The sequence below is a fragment of the Callithrix jacchus genome, chromosome 11 (genome assembly GCF_049354715.1).
Source record: "Callithrix jacchus isolate 240 chromosome 11, calJac240_pri, whole genome shotgun sequence".
In the NCBI taxonomy this organism is placed as follows: domain Eukaryota; kingdom Metazoa; phylum Chordata; class Mammalia; order Primates; family Cebidae; genus Callithrix; species Callithrix jacchus.
This window is the reverse complement of record NC_133512.1, coordinates 33,181,209-33,198,498: the sequence shown is the minus strand read 5'-3', so window position 1 is coordinate 33,198,498 and position 17,290 is coordinate 33,181,209. Positions and strand designations below refer to the sequence as shown.

Genomic DNA, 17,290 nt, shown 5'->3' with positions numbered 1-17,290 from the left:
CACACCTTGAGCTGCATATCCTGAGACACCATAAAGGATAGACTTGGGCCCTTGGGGAAATCAAGGCCCTGCTGACTTAGCCCAACACGGCTGCACTGATGTCTCATCCTGTAGGGTGTCAAGTTTAAAGGTCACCATGAATACTAGATGGAGAGAGAAACACAGGAAGGGTTGGGGGTATGGCTTCTTAAGGTTTTTGCTTGAGTTTCACTGAAGACAGTCCGGCGCTGTCATCTGGCATTAAATTTAGTCTGTTTTACTGAATGTCTGAAAAGTGCCAAATATAGAAAGCTGCTTTGTGGTTACAAAGGCAGCTAAGCATTTATTCATGCTCATGTGCTGGCCAAGTTAATTTCCATATTGCTGAGTGTACGAATTGAAAGCACTTCCCTCCAGCACAGCTGTTTCCACAGGCACCTTTCAAATGCTGAATCCTCAGTCACTACCCTTGCAGTGATGTCAGAAATAGAAAACGATTTAAACTTTTATTCTTTGTGCAGCTGAAGAGTGTTCAGGAAGTCTTGTGGTTGCCTCTATCTGGCATGGCTGGAGAATGGGTGTCCTGATTACTTATTTAGTCTGTTTATCAGGTTTTTAAAAAATTACAAGGCAATACCCAGCATTAATTCACGTAATTTAATCTGTCTTTACTAATTTTTTTTTTTTTTTTTTTTTTTGAGACTGAGTTTTGCTCTTGTTACCCAGGCTGGAGTACAATGGCGCAATCTCGGCTCACCACAACCTCCACCTCCTGGGTTCAGGCAATTCTCCTGCCTCAGCCTCCTGAGTAGCTGGGATTACAGGCACGTGCCACCATGCCCAGCTAATTTTTTATATTTTTAGTAGAGACAGGGTTTCACCATGTTGACCAGGATGGTCTCAATCTCTTGACCTCGTGATCCACCCGCCTCGGCCTCCCAAAGTGCTGGGATTACAGGCTTGAGCCACCGCACCCAGCCTGTCTTTACTAATTTTAAAGGCATTCAGGATCTTCTACAGCCTATTAAGAAAGGCTAACGATCATCAATATTACCTTTTATGATTGTTCTGTGAACACTGGCAATACTTGTCAATAGATTTTCAATTAATAGAATGACAGCTTTTGGTCTGATGCCAGACCAAAACTGTACTCACATTACAATCACTGACAGCTAGAGTTGCTGTTTCTTGTTAAATGTTTCTCAACTATCAGTTTTTGTTTGTTTGTTTGTTTTTAGCACCAGCAGGCCTGATAGCAATGGCAATTTGAAAAAAATTAGTTGGGGGAAAGGTGGTGTATGAGCTCTCACTCAGTGCCTCTCAAACTGTAATTTGCATATCAATCACCGGGAGATCTTTCAAAAATACATTTAGGTTCAGTAGGTCTGGGGGAGGCCTGATATTCTGCACCTGCACAGATGAGGCTGTCACTGCTGCTGGACCACAAGCCCAACTGTAGCCACATTCCAGGAAACCAGGCTGCCTCAAAAAATTGGGATATGGCTTGACAGACTGAGGGCAAAACCAGGACTAATGGGTGGGAGCTACAGGGCCCTAAAGCTACAGCTCTGCCTAAAGGATGGTTTGTCTCACTATCTAATGAGTGCCATGAAAAATGACAAAAATGACATGGCTGCTCTATGAAAGTCTCTGGAGTGTTCCGTTAGAGGCTGGTGACCACCTGGCACAGGCACCACAGAGAAGATTCCAAGACTGGTGGGGAGTTTAGAACAAGCAAGCTGTGAGATCCTTTCTAAATCTTCTACCATAAACTCATGTGATACTCAATAGCAGCATTTGCATTAGCCCTATAATCTCGGGTACAATCCCTGACTTCAGGATCTAAGTGAGAAGATTAAAGAAAAAAAAAGGAGACCGAGCAGTGAAGCACGCACTTGGATTCTAATGGCTACCCACCACCGTCACCATCCCGTCTTTCCCTTCACACAGGCATGTAGCTCTCCAATCTCATGCCAGGGCTCGGGAAGTGAATATCCAGATGATTCAGACCCCAGATTGTTTCAAGTCTTATTACTCGACTAGCCACAGACCAAAAACACTGGTGCCTTCATGACTTAGAAAATGGGAGAATATTCAAGCAGTCTTTGTGGTGAACCCCTGAGAAAGGGAAGGAAAAGCAGCCATTGCCAGCAGCTGATAGTGACAATGGGGAGAGAAAAACCTATGGACTGCCAGCTCTGTCAGTGGCTCCACCTGAGGTCATTCCCATACTGAGTTTCTAAATTAGAGAAAAACGCTTTCCAACTGTATTGACCACAGATGGATTTATAATTAAAACAGCATTAATAAAAACACTTCAATGCACATATGACAATTTCCACACTATTGATCACTCACTCAGCATTTATGGCTACAATTACTTTGGCATGTTTTTAGGCCCCTCAGATATATTTGGAAGTCATTAATATTTGTTAAATATTTCCCTAATTGTATCAAGCTCCTTAAAGCCAAAACAGCATCTTCTATGCATTTTTCTATCCTCCTAATGCTCTGTTCTGTAAGCAGGGTCTCTTAGGCTACCATTAAATATGAAAACACCCAGCCGATAAATGTCATTCCTCTCTGACCATGCAGCCCCCTGGGGTGGAGATGGGGTTTTTACGGTTGCTATTGTGGTAGTGATTATAGTTATAAAAGTGACGACTACTATTTTTTTAATCATGTGCCTTGCAGTGATTCTATAATGAAACTATTATTATCCTCTTTTTACAGATGAGAAAATTGAAGCTCCAAATCAGTTTGGGCAAGATCACAAACTATTAAGAGGTAGAACCCATCTGCGGACTGAGTCTGGAGATCCCACGCAGAATCTCACAGCTGAGCATCTGCTCTGGACAAGATCACCTAGAAGCACACTAGCAGTCAGCTGAGTCCATCCAGGACCACCTACCAACCCTCCCCTACCAGTCCTGCCTCTCACTCCCAATACTCTCTCCCAGTGCAACAAGTATGCCTTTTGTTCCCGGGGCACATTTCTGCCCTCTATATGCTTGCAGCTTAGTCAATAAAGACAAGATGGCTCTGTCCACCCAAGTAACTCAAGGGTCTCTTCTGGGTTTTCTTTTTCCTTCCAAGTATACCAAAATGATTGGCTTTCCTGCACCATCATGGAACATTGTTTTAAGTCTCAGAGTGCGACAGAGAATGGGGAATTCATTTACCCAGCTCTTTCATTTAGAGATGAGGAATTTATGCTGAGTAATTTGTTTGAAGCCACAAAAATGGGTGAGGGGCCTCTGAGGACCAAGACTCAGCTCTTTTGACTCTACCTCATGAGCATATATCCTGTGTGAAGGGAAGAAAAACTCCAAAACAGGCTTCTGTGTGAATGGGATTCAGGCCTAAGGTGAGACATTTTTGTTTTTTATATCACCCAGCACTATTGTAATATTTATCTTCATTATCTTTTAATTAAAAAAGAAACCTTTCAGAGGCATGTTGCAGAGCCCTGCCCTTTGGTGTCTGCACACAGAAGAGAATCACAGACTCTGCACTCAGATATAATACTTTTGTATGCCAACTACACGGCATTCACGACTCTTCAAGTAGGCCCTCTGCTTTGCTGGGCAGCACCAGCTGAGAACAGTGTTCTCTCTTACAGGGTGCTCAAAACTATTTTTTTTAAAGCTAATTGAAATTTGCAATCAAAGTAGAGATACATTCTGACTAATCAACACATGCATGATTTAGAATCACAGGAGTAGGTGGCAGTTTAGCACAATAAACTTCTTTATCTGGATCCAAATCAGAAGTGAGTTTTACCACAGTACTACCCAAGAATAACTGGTTCTCATAATGAAAAATAGAAGCAATGTTAAGATCTCAGAGAACTTTACAAATCAAAGAAGGATTGACTTTAGTGCTTAGTATGTTAGAGTCCAGTTTGTAACTGAGCTTCTCTTTAATAGGTGGTCCCTGCTCAAAGGTTCAAAGCTCATTATTAGGAACCAGAGATGCGAAGATGTAAAATCAAGTGCTGGCTTTGAAGAAGCTGACAAACATTACAAATGTTAATAAAAGAGATACCACAAGGTTAAAAACTTGTAAGTGTCAAATGGGAGATTCACACAAACCCACTACAGGAGCTCAGACAGGCATAATCTCCAAGGCCTAGATCCACCTGAGTTGGGACACCCAGAAAAAAATGACACACAGTAAGAAGCAGGGTGCCTTAGATTCTTGAGGCCACCTTGATGAACAGTCGCAAACTCTGGTGGCTTAAATAAACATGTATTTATTCTCTAGCAGTTCTGGAGGCAAGAAGTCCAAAATCAAAGTGTTGGCAGATCCATGCTCCCTCTGAGGGACCTCAAGGGGATTCATTCCTTGCCGCTCCCAGTTTCTGGTGGCTGCCAGCATTCCATGGTATATGCCTTTGCTTGTAGCTTCATCACTCCAATCTCTGCCTCCACCATCACACCACCTTTTCCTCTATGCCTGTCTTCTCCCCCAGGTGTTTCTTTTATAAGGACATTTGTCAGTGAATTTAGGGCCCACCTGGATAATCTCAGATCCCTCCTTATCTCAAATCCTTGAATTAATTACATCTACAAAGGTCTTTCTTCCAAATGTGGTAACATTCACAGGTTCTAAGACTGGGAGATTCAATCTGAAAATTGAATCTGAAATTCAATCTGAATACTGAAATCTCCAATTCTATAGACTGTAATGAAAAAGTATTGAATTTGCATATTTCCAATAAAAGATATGTGCTTCATGCTTTGGGCATCTACCGGTTGCCCAAAAGACTATGTCCTGTAAACGTAACTGTCACAGTACTGAAGTGCCCAGAATAAATTTCCTAACTAGAAAGTTGTCCTTGTGTTATCATAACACACAGTCTTTAGTTGGCTGACTATTCATACTGTTTGAAAAGCATGAAAATACAGGTTTTTAGCATGCATGCCCAGTTGGAAAAGGACTTGTTCCTCTGGAAACACCATGCATTGGCTTTAGCAGAGCTGAGAGCACCCGTGCATGTGAACAAGCAGGTGGGTATCTCACTGGTTTCTGCAGTCATCTCTTTCCTTAATGGGTAAGTATTGATACCAGCCAGGGGAGAGTCCAGGCATTTAACTCAGCTTTTTCTTTTTCTTTTTCTTTTTTAAAAAAGTATATATTTATAGGGTACATGTGCAATTTTCTTAATACATAGTTTGAATAGTGGTCAAGTGAGGGCTTTTAGGGTACCCATCACTATGTATATTGTATCCATTACCTAATTTCTCGTCCTCATCCTCCTCCTTCCTCCCTCACACTCACTCTCTGAGTCTCCATTATCTAGATCTTTCCACTCTCTATGTCCACCTGAACACATTTTTTAACACTGACTTATGAGTGAGAATATGTGATATTTGTCTTTCTGTGCCTGGCTTGTTTCACTTAAGATAATGACCTGGTCCAGTTCCATCCATGTTGCTGAAAAATACATGATTTCCCTCTTTTTGATGGCTGAATAGTAATTCTATTGTGTGTATATATCATATTTTCCTTATCCATTCAATGGTTGATGGAAACAGGCTGATTTTATATCTGTGATATTGTAAATACTGCTGCAATAAACATATGAGTGTAGGTACACTTTAGATATATTTATTTCTTTTCCTTTGGTTAGCTCCCTAGCAGTTGATCATATGGTAGTTCTTCTTTTAGTTCTTTGAGAAATCTCCATTCTGTTTTCTGATGAGGCTGTACTAATTTACATTCCCACTGACAGTGTGAAATAGCTCCCTTTCTTCTGCATCCTCACTGACATGTTGTTCTTTGTCTTTGTATGAATAGTCATTCTGACTGACATAAGATAATATCTCATTGTGGTTTTGATTTGCATTTCCCTGATGATTAATTATGTTGAACATTTTTTTATATACCTGTTGGCCATTTATATGTCTTCTTTTGAAAAATGACTATTCGTGTCCTTTGTTTGTTTTTAAATGAGATTATTTGTTTGTTGTTGTTGCTGTTGTTGAGCTGTTTGAGTTCCTTGTATATTCTAGATATCAGTCCCCAGTTGGATGCAGAGTTGGCAAATATTTCCTCCCATTTTGTAGGCTGTCTGTTCACTCTGTTTATTATTTCTTTTGCTGTGCAGAAACTTTTTTAGTTTAATTAAGTAGGAAGTGAACATGTCTTTTGATGATTCAGCTCACTACACAGGGCACCAGGGACCACTGGGCCAAGATGTGCCAGGAATGTTATTCATCTGGAGTAGGAACAGAGAGGAGCTGATCTAGGTGGTAATGTGGGCTTATGTACAGAGGCAGCAGGAAACACAGCTGGACTCGAGAGTAGGGCCAGGGTGCAGGTTTTAGAGGAATGTCAGATGACACTAGAAAAACCTTCCGTTGTGCCTCTGTCCTACTTCTGACACTGTTACTTCTGGACCTTTAGTATTTTAATATTGTCAAATTACTGAAGTAGACTTTCCTTCCAGGAAAGAACTGTTGAATCGGTCAGTTCATCTCACATTTGCAACAATACCTTCTTGAGAGCGTTCCATTACCTTGTACAGCCTCTACACTGTGCTCTCAACCAAAGCATCTGGCCAGGGTTCTGCCTTCCTGCATCTTAAACTGTGCCCACTGCCAACCATGAATAAATATATTTATTTTCTTAAAGCATCCCACATAGTTTTCACCAAAGTAATATTTCTAAAACTCACCCAGATATATTTGCTGTGATTATTATTCCAGAATTGCAGAACAATACAAATAGTTCAGCAACTTTCTGGAAGTGTTTTAAGAGTTCAGTTTCTCCTGATCTTCAGAGTGTGAAATGCAGCTGACACTCTGTCATCTGCAAACATGAAGAGGAACAAAGAAGTCTTGATAACTCAAATATGTCATTCGAGCTGATACTTTAACCTCTTCTGATATCAAATGTTTGTTTATTTATTTTAAGACTTACTCAGAGTGGATATATATTGAGAATTCTGTCTTATTTCTTTAGCCTTCCTGCCTTTAAGGTATGTCATAACCATAGGGGTGGCTAAAAGGTCAGCAGTAAAGATGAGAAGTAAAAGGCCCAGAAAAAGAGAATCTAGAAAACTATATGAAATATATAATTAATTACTTTTCTCAGCGGGGTCCACTGGGAAAAAAAAACAGCACCAGGAATACAGGCATCCTAAGTCTGCTTCAATCATCCACGTTCTTCTTGGCCCTCCATTCATAGAACTGTGAGCTGATGGAGGCTTGTTTAAATAACCATTTGTACATAAGCCAGAATTTGAATTAACTCTGAAGAAGGCTTCTAGCATCTAAAGAAAGCCAGTACTCTCCATATAGTTGGTTGCCTGGTCCCCTACCACTTATTAGCCATGGAACTCCAAACAAATCAGTGAATACCTCTGGGCCTTATTTCCTTTCCACAGTGGGGTAAACATCACAGACCTCACTGAGTTGTGTTGAAACTCCAAAGGGTAGCATGAAGGGATATTATGAGCTGTGAAGATGCTATCGAAGAGTTTTAACTTTGAACATCCCATGCTGAGTCTTCTTAAGAGCAGCCTAGACACAAGCCAAGCTGCCTGCCTCTACAGTGTGCCACCCACCTCCCAGCCGGAAAGGTGAAGCAGGGAAGCAGCCGTGACACTGCTTAAGGGCTCCTGAGACTCCCCTGCTCACAAAAGGTGAATGTTTATTTGTCAAATACTTACATAGCACTTCCTACTACAGGCTGTCTTCGAACTAAGCAATTTACACCTCATAAGAAAACAAGGCACAGAGAGGGTATTAACTGGTCCAAGGTCAAACAGCTTACAAACAGCCCATGATTCAAACAGGCCATCTGGCTCCAGAGTTCACACTTGCTGCCTCTCCTCTTCTATGATCATCATAGAACAATGTGAGACAATCACAATGTTTCCAAGGTCCCTCCTCCTTGGCTGGACTTTCTTGTGGTGTTTATTCAGCCTACACTGAATACTGAAATAAATGTGGAGATAATAAATCTTAGTATCTCTAAAGACATTATGAATTAAAAGAAATACATGGGGCCAGGCACAGTGGCTCACATCTGTAATCCCAGCACTTTAGGAGGCTGAAGCGGGTGGATCACCTGAGGGTATGGTGGCGCTACAGGCATGCACCTACAGTCTCAGTTACTCGGGAGCCTGATGAGGCAGGAGAATCACTTGAACCTGGGAGGCGGAGGTTGCAGTGAGCCGAGATCATGCCACTGCACTCCAGCCTGGGTGACAGAGTGAGACTCTGTCTCAAAACACGAAAAACCAACCAAACAAACAAACAAAAAGCCAAGAAAGAAATGGGACTACACATTTTCAATACCCAGACAGCTAAAATTACAAACACCCGGATATTGAAGTGTTAATTCACTTTTCTCTTCTTGGCAAATTCTTCCCCATTCCACTCACCTGTTTTATGAGTTCCAGCCCTGAGCCCAGCTCTCTGGAGTGCAGCATAATCTAATACCCTGCATAAATTAGCTCTCATCAGGTGACCCTGAGAGAGTTCAAGCCACTGTAGATTAGCCCAGAAACAGCAGGGTGACAACAGTGAATTGCATAATTGTATAGAAACTTACCTAGCAATAGATCTCTCCATTTCAAAACCCCAGCAATCAAGGGTGAAGCACTTGTCAATTATTTTGACAGGATTTACTCTCTATTTCTAACTTTTAGGCTAAGTGCTAACAATATATTTTTAAAAATGAATAAAAACTGTGCACTCTTTACAGCCCATAGTCTTTCCAATCAGAATTTATTTCTTATTTATGATGAACTGTTCAGCTGTCCTGTCCTTCATAGCTTCGTATATCTCTGCTCAGAGCCTTTAAATAAAAGGTTCCCAATAGATACTGGTTGAGGAAATAAAACTCAAGGCTATAGGACTCTTTTGATAAAGACAAAACATATTCAACCATATTTATTGAGCTAATCTGGCCTCTGAAATGTATTACTTTGAAAGCTCTAGGAAGCAAATGTAAGGGGGCAGTGGGAAAAAGACAAGAGGAAATTGCAATTACTCACATTTTACACATTTTAAAATAGCAATTCTCCCTCCCACTGAGATATTCCTTAACCCACTTAATGTAGCTACAAAACTTTGTGAATGGTAATCTTTCTACTGAGCAACTGCATACTCATTCATTCATTAATTTAATCTACACTTAATGAATGTTTCCCATATGCTAGTCTAGGTGCTTAAGTACTGTTTTGTTTAGTTCTCAAAAGTAAGCAAAATCATCCAAATTTCACAGCTAAAAGGCTCAGACTCAGAATGTGTTAAATAACATGGCAAGGTTATTCAGCAGACAAAAAGCAAAGTCAGTGAGAACACCCATCAGTTTCTACAGCCACTGTCTTTTCTTTTGTTCCAGACTTTCGACAGAGTGGTTCCTTCACAGACCACAGGTATAGAAGAACATTTACTCATGCCATCATTTGGCAGAATAAACTCAATGGGGAAGCCCTTCTTCATTTTATTATAGATTCTCATAACTGTCACTGGAGTGGGGGAGCTTAAGAATCTGTGGGCTTTTTGCTACCACATGTTCTGCATGTATACCTGGCCATACATTCTCACCTGCCCCAATAGAAGGACATTTGTTGCTGGTGTTCAATAAATTTAAAGAACCATATACTTTTTTAACCAATGAAGCAACTGAAAGAGTTGACCACAAGAGGAGAGATAATGGCAGTGTTAAGGATGGGATTAGCCAAGCTCAAGGTTCCAAACCAGAACATCTGTGAAGGCCTCTCTCAAATCCTGTCGGGGGATCTGGTAGAACTGGATGTTCTATTCTCTGTTCCTAGTCTCTCATCAATCAACACTGATCAGCCTTTCACCCCCAGGACTGCAAGGAAACCATATGACAATGACCTCCACAGCCCATGGTCATTTTCAGGCATTTTATTTGACGTGTCAGCAGCCATTTAAAAACAAGTTAATTAAAGGATAGCAATTCACATTTACTTTGTAAATGACCTACAATGAGCAAACCTTATTTTTATAAAAATCATTTTAAAAGCTTAAAGCAATAAATGAAAATTATTGCTAAGGAAATGACATAATTCAAAAGGGCAGTAGGGTTTCATATGGATCATCCTAGCTAAAGGAATAGCTGAGCCAAAACCTGGGATGAGGAAGAATATTGAAGGTCCGCTTAGAACTCTACAAATAACATGGTATGATTAAGACAGTCAGGAGGGACCAACAACCTTTTTTTTTTTTTTTTTTTTTTTTTAATAAGCAGGGTCTGTTTAGTTCCTACAAGAAAAGTAGATTCCTCTATGGTGAAGGCACGTATCTGAAAAATGATCTACTTCAAAGGAACGAATTCTGCAGAGTGTCAGCTTTCTTGAAACAAGGCCATGTGTCTTCTGATTCCCGAACTGGCCAAAGTAGAGGCAGCTCATCTGTAATTATACCAGTTTCTTAAATTTACAGAAGACTTTTCTCCAAAGACTTTCAATGTCTTCTAAAATTCTCAATTTTCTCTTACCACCATCTCTCCTCTTGTGGTCAACTCTCTTCCAGAGGGAAAAGCAGAAGATGAGTTTTTCTTCCATTTTATGAATGGAGAACTGAGACAACTTATGCTTGCCTGAAGTTCATCCAAAAACATAATATAAAAACTGCAACAGAGAGCTCTTAATTTCAACAACTCTCTGTCACAAAGGGGTGACAAACACAGTGTCCATGCTGTGCTCTCCCTGCCTTATGCCCACAAGTCACAGCAAAAAACAGGGCAATCTTTCCCCTGAATGCAGACTCAGCTGCAAAGTCCTTTTTAACACAATGCTCTATGCAGCTACTACCAAGAGATAGATGCTGGCATGGGGGCAAAAGGGGAAAACCATTTACCACCTAAGGAAGGCAAGGCATAGCAGAATGGGGTAAGAATTCATCAACTATTTTCACTTGTTTTAGGTACAGGTTATGCCTAAAGGTGTCAAATGCAGCTCAGTTATTAAACATTCTATTGTATTCTTTAAAAAAGCATTTTATTAATGCGTAGAGTAAGGTAATTTTTGTTTTAAAAGTATATATTCACATGTACAGTGTGTATTGTAGTGGGCTTTTGCACAACACTAAAAAGGTATGAGTGGGTACATGTATGATACGGTAAAAGTTCCTGGGAGAAAAAAAGCTAGAACTATTCACTATGCACATTCAAGACTTTCACAAATAAGAATGAAGGTCGAATTAATGTTAACTATAATGATAAAAACACACATTTATATTTACTCCACACCTATCCTGAGTCTGACCCTAGAATAAGTGCTTTATTTTTAATCCTCACCACAATGCTGTGAGAAAAGAACTATTATTATTTCAATTTTGTTGATGAAAAAACTGAGGCTCGGAGAGTTTAAGGTCATAGAACCAATTAACGGGTGGACCCAAGATTGGAGAATTAATGTTCTAATCACTATGCATACCTTTCTCCTCAAATTATCTTGAGATTTTATAGACAGGTTGTTTTCATACTGGCAAAGTGAGGCATGTTTTTAAAATCTAAGGAGCCCCAGTATTTAAGTCAAAAAATGTTAGAGCCCTCCTCCTAGGGTTTTCATGGCACTAAGTTGTACATTTTGTCTTAGGTCAGTTGTGAAAATGAAAACACAGATTGTAATTAACACCTTGGTCTCAATCATTTTCTCCTTCAAGGAAGCAAGCTCTTTTAACAAAGATATATAGGCAGGGGAGTATCTATACATACACGCATAGCTCCTTGAGATTTTATATGAACAGGTCTGAGATAGGAAGACCAGGTTCAAATTTAAGTTCAGTTCCAGAAAGTGAAAGAAAGCCAGTGTGGCTGGAATACAGAGACTCTCAAGGTCACTTGGCAATATTGGATAAGAATTTAAGTAAAAAGGACTTAAGAAAACTATGTATTCCAGCTAAGATGGCATTTCAAGTTCATGCATTTAGTGTCCTTTCCTATTGCCACTCTCATACCAAATAAGGCAAAAATATACAAAATGCTACCCTCATTCCAAATATGGCAAAAATACACAAAGTTATAAACACATAGGGCTCTTCTGTGTCTGTGTGATAAAAAACAAGATGAAATATTTCCAAAGAAAAATGTGGTACATACACTTATGTAGTGAACTACTATTCAGCCTTTAAAAAGAAAGAAATATTGTCATTTGCAATCACATGGATGAACCTGGAGGACATTATGCTAAGTGAAATAAACCAAGCCCAGAAAGAAAAATACTGCATGATTTCACTTACATGTGGAATCTAAAAAAAGTCAAACTTCTAGAAACAGAGGGTAGAATGGTCATTACCAGGGACTGATAAGTTCTGGAGATCTAATGTAACAGCATGGTGACTGTAGTTAATACAACTGCATTATATACTTGAAATTGGCTATAGGAGTAAATCTTAAATGTTCTTACCACACATGCACAAAAAGATAACTATGGGGGGGTGACAGGTATGTTAATTAGCTTGATAATGGGTAATCACTTCCCAATGCATACATATATCGAAACATCACATTATATACCATAAATATATACAACTTTCGTTTGTCATTTATTACCTCAACAAATCTGAAAAAAAAATGAATAATGTGGCAAAAAAAGATTAGTATCTTCATGGATCAGACCCAAAGAGAAATGTAAAGTATACTGTAGATAGAGGTGTCCATTGGCCTATTTCTGTGGGCTAATGGGGTGAAAAGTCTCATCAGGAAAAGGCTAGAACCTAGACCAGACTCACTGTTGGAAATCTGAAACTGTGGAGAAGGAAGCCGTCACATCGCAATGAAAGAAACCTTTAAAACTGTGCCAGGAGGACACAGGCATAGGCAAGAACTTCATGACTAAAACACCAAAAGCACTGGCAACAAAAGCCAAAATAGACAAATGGGACCTAATTAAACTTCAGAGCTTCTGCACAGCAAAAGAAAGAGTCATTAGAGTGAATCGGCAACCAACAGAATGGGAAAAAATTTTTGCAATCTACCCATCTGACAAAGGGCTAATATCCAGAATCTACAAAGAACTAAAACAGATTTACAAGAAAAAAACAAGCCCATTCAAAAGTGGGCGAAGGACATGAACAGACACTTTACAAAAGATGACATACATGAGGCCAACAAACATAGGAAAAAACGCTCATCATCACTGGTCATTAGAGAAATGCAAATCAAAACTACATTGAGATACCATCTCATTCCAGTTAGAATGGTGGTCATTAAAAAATCTGGAGACAACAGATGCTGGAGAGGATGTGGTGAAATAGGAACACTTTTACACTGTTGGTGGGAGTGTAAATTAGTTCAACCATTGTGGAAGACAGTGTGGCGATTCCTCAAGGCCTTAGAAATAGAAATTCCATTTGACCCAGCAATCCCATTACTGGGTATATATCCAAAGGATTATAAATCATGCTATTATAAGGACACATGTACATGAATGTTCATTGCAGCACTGTTTACAATAGCAAAGACCTGGAACGAACCCAAATGCCCATCGATGATAGACTGGACTGGGAAAATGTGGCACATATACACCATGGAATATTATGCAGCAATCAAAAATGACGAGTTCATGTCCTTTGTAGGGACATGGATAAACCTGGAAATCATCATTCTCAGGAAACTGACGCAAGAACAGAAAATCAAACACCGCATGGTTCTCACTCACAGGCGGGTGTTGAACAATGAGAACCCATGGACACAGGGAGGGGAGCATCACACACTGGGGTCTATGGGGGAGAACTAGGGGAGAGATAGTGTGGGGTGGGGAGTTGAAGAAGGATAACATGACGAGAAGTACCAGATATAGATGATGAGGAGAAAGGCAGCAAACCACATTGCCATGTATGCACCTATGCAGCAATCTTACATGTTCTTCACATGTATCCCCAAAACCTAAAATGCAATAAAATATATATTTTAAAAAAAAGAAAAAAAATTCTGCAGGGAGAGGGGAGGAGGGAGACATAGCCTCAGAGTCAGGCACTGGGCTATGCTGTCTGGGGCCTGGTGCTGGGTCCCAGATATTCCATCATCATCATGGAACAGAAATATTAGACTTGACTCTGCACTGAAATATTAGACTTGACTCTGCACTGGGGACCTGGAAGGTAGGAAGTTGGCAACAGCAAATGCCTAGACAGGTCAGGGTGAGTACAGAGAAAGAACACATGAGAAACCATCTCTAGATGAAGCTCTGAGCCGCAATTCCAGAGCACATGAGAAAAGCTAGCACTAAGAAAAATGACCAATAAAATCAACATCAGATATATTCCCTCCAGATGAAAGGAAGAGAGCAATTTCAAAATAACTTTAAACTGGTGTTCGAAATACAATTAGGTATTTGCACAGATTATCTTCAGATATATTTTCATATTACTCTAATTAAATTGCTTACTATGAAAATCTTGACGTTTTAAGTATTTAACTTTTACTATTCAGTGACGTGACTGGAAACACAGCTTCATCCTTATATTTAGCAGCCAACAGACCATCAGAGATGGCTGTGTACCCTAAGTGAGGGAGCTTCAAAAGTTCCTGCACCTCTGCGGCACTTTAAAGACTGAAGCACAATCTTGGGCCAGTTTGCAAAGGCAAAAGGGGTATGGGTAGTCAAGGTGGACCATGTGGATGGAATCCCTAAGCATACCCTGGCACAGAACACCTTTCTTCGACAGAAGGTTGAGAAAGCAGATGGACCAAGAAAACGACCTCTGGAAATCAAATGTGGGCTTTTTAAGTAACTTCAGGCTGAAGTTGAAATACGCTTATTAAATTCTCTACCTTTTCTGTCTGCCACAGAGGAAATGTGTTTCCATTTATAAAGCCACATTATATGCATATTAAAGTGGGAGACCCTAAATATAAAAAAAATGACCATTTGATGAATGAGTGGCTGATTGACCAAGCATTTCAAGTCAGAAATAAGTTGAGGGACCAAGCACATTCTGCTTACCCTTTATGATATAACCTCCAAAAAAGCTTTGTGAAAACCAAATGGATTCAAAATAACACCCTAAAAACAGTTTCTGTAGTATTTGATCTGAGAATTTCATTGTACTTTTCCAATTCCTATGGTGTAATCACCACTTGCTATTTAAATGAATCATGTTCTCCCCCTTTATCAAAGAAGGACCTAACAATCCCTGGGTATAAGAAAGATGGTGTGGGTAGGGAATATACCACATGCTGCTTAATACCAACCAGAATTTTGGCTTAGGGAGAAAAATACTCCTGTGGAAAGCTGACAAAGAAGACAAGCATAATGACCCTCATGAAAACAGAACTCCAGGGAGCCACGATGCATTAGCTAATGACTAATTTTAGTCTTTTCTTTTTTTTAATCTCAGAAGGAACTGATGAGAGTGCTGACAAAATTCTTCTCCTTAATCCCTCAGGGGAGATGCTGGAGGGCTTCCCAAATGTCAGGCCTGTGGCAAAATCTAATTTTCCTGGAATCACAGATTCATGGGTGGCAAAGCTCCTTATCCCAGGCAACGCTCAGATGGACAGACCCCTGATGATGTGTCATAAATGTGTGGATATGACTGAGGTGGGAGTTGCTTAATTGTTGCTTCCAATTCTGGAACCAAAGACTCTGGGTGATTTCTCAGGCCAGCACTTCCCATGACGAAAAGGAAATGCCAACAGAGCCAGCAGGTGCTGAAAAGGCTCAGTTCAGAGACCACTTTGGTCATAAATTCAGCTTTCTGACAGCTCATTCTCTCTCCACCTAACTGCTGGAGGAAGAATTATAATGATTAATGCGCATTTACTGCCACTGATCTAAAACCAGCAAATTCTGCCAACAAAGATTTATTAGAAAGGAAACCAAGAAACAATATATAATTAACCAACGGTTATCTAGGAGTTAATTATTCAATCCTTTGTTTCAGTTCTTTCTCCCTCCTACTTAATTTCTTTAGACCATTTTTCTGTAGATTAGTTTCCCTCATCCATTACAGACATAAAGCAGGTAAGACTCCAAGCTACTAACAATCTGTGGTTACAAGCTGCCATAAAAGGTTTGATAAAGGGAAGGAAGTCAGGATGGATATTATAATTACTGGAAAAAACGATTGACTGTTTTTTTGTTTTGGTTAGCAGGATATAAAGGAAAGTGTGGGCTCTGAAGCCAAACAGACAGCTTTAGTTCTTGCTCTGCTGCTTACTAGCTGTGTGTCCTTGGGCAAGTAACCTGGTCAGTCTGAGTCAGCTTCCTCATGGAAAAAATGGAGATGTTAATATAGACACTGGGGAGCTGCTGCAAGAATTAAATAAAATTATACGAAGAATCAAATGCAGTACTTCCCACCTGGTAGGCACTCAAGCTACATTCTTAAAATTATACAGAATTTACTCTCCTCATACAGTCAAGATATAACCAAAAGCAAATGCTCTTAAACTGAGAAGTAGGAGTTCCCAAGTAAATGTGTGCATTTTAGCCAGCAAACTTGATGGCTTAAATTTGCATATTAAAATTTGCATGAGCTAAACTTTACCTGTCTACTTCCTTGCTTGGAAGAACAGCTACTTGTGCTCCTTGAGGGTGATACCAATTTTTGGGACACACCAAGGTTCTTCTCATCACTCATCATGGGCAGCATGTCACTTGGCCTCGAGACAGTCAAAATTCCGTCTGACAAGGGAGCTGAGAGTATGGAGAGGCAGGTGGTTCAGCTCTTATCCAATGTGTTTAAAAAGCATTTTGGGTGACCAAAAGGAAACCCTAAAACCTAAAAAACAGAAATTAGAGAGAAGGTCAGAGGCATCAGATATCATCTCTAATTTGCCACAAATCATCTGCAAGTAGTTTAAACATACTAGAGATTGATTACACATCCACAATGTTTAGCTATAGCAGGGGCTAAGAAGGAAAAGAAGCTCTACGCCATTTTCTTATTGGGAATTTTGTATAGGATATTTCTCATGTAGCTTTGCAATATGGGAGGCTTAAGAACATTAATAGAGAAATTTGAGTCCAGACACATACAAAATTACTACTATAAAAAATCTTAAAACACAGTAAGACACCACTTCACATCCATTATGATAGCTATAATAATTTTTTAATGGGAAATAACTAGTGTTAGAGTGTAGAGAAATTGGAACCCTCAGACATTGCTGGTGGAAATGTAAAATGACACAGCCACGGTGGAAAACAGTTTGGTAGCTATTCTATTTCTCAAAAATTTAAACACAGAATTATCATATGATCCAGTAATTCCAATCCTAGGTATGGATCCAAAAGAACTGAAAACAGGTACTCAAACAAAAAGCTATAGACCAATGTGCACAGCAATGTTATTCATAATAGTTAAAGATGGAA

General features: G+C 39.8%; 1 protein-coding gene across 17 annotated transcripts in view; it reads right to left on the bottom strand.

Moving 5' to 3' along the window:
- The window catches only part of OSBPL3 (oxysterol binding protein like 3), a 205,982-nt gene that overhangs the window by 93,343 nt on the left and 95,349 nt on the right, over positions 1-17,290 (bottom strand). For all 17 annotated transcript variants that reach the window (XM_054237150.2, XM_078342541.1, XM_054237152.2 and 14 more), the window contains one exon: positions 16,464-16,697. In XM_054237150.2, the coding sequence (XP_054093125.1) occupies positions 16,464-16,568 (105 nt within the window). In that variant the 5' untranslated portion in view covers positions 16,569-16,697. The remainder of the gene's footprint in view (positions 1-16,463; positions 16,698-17,290) is intronic.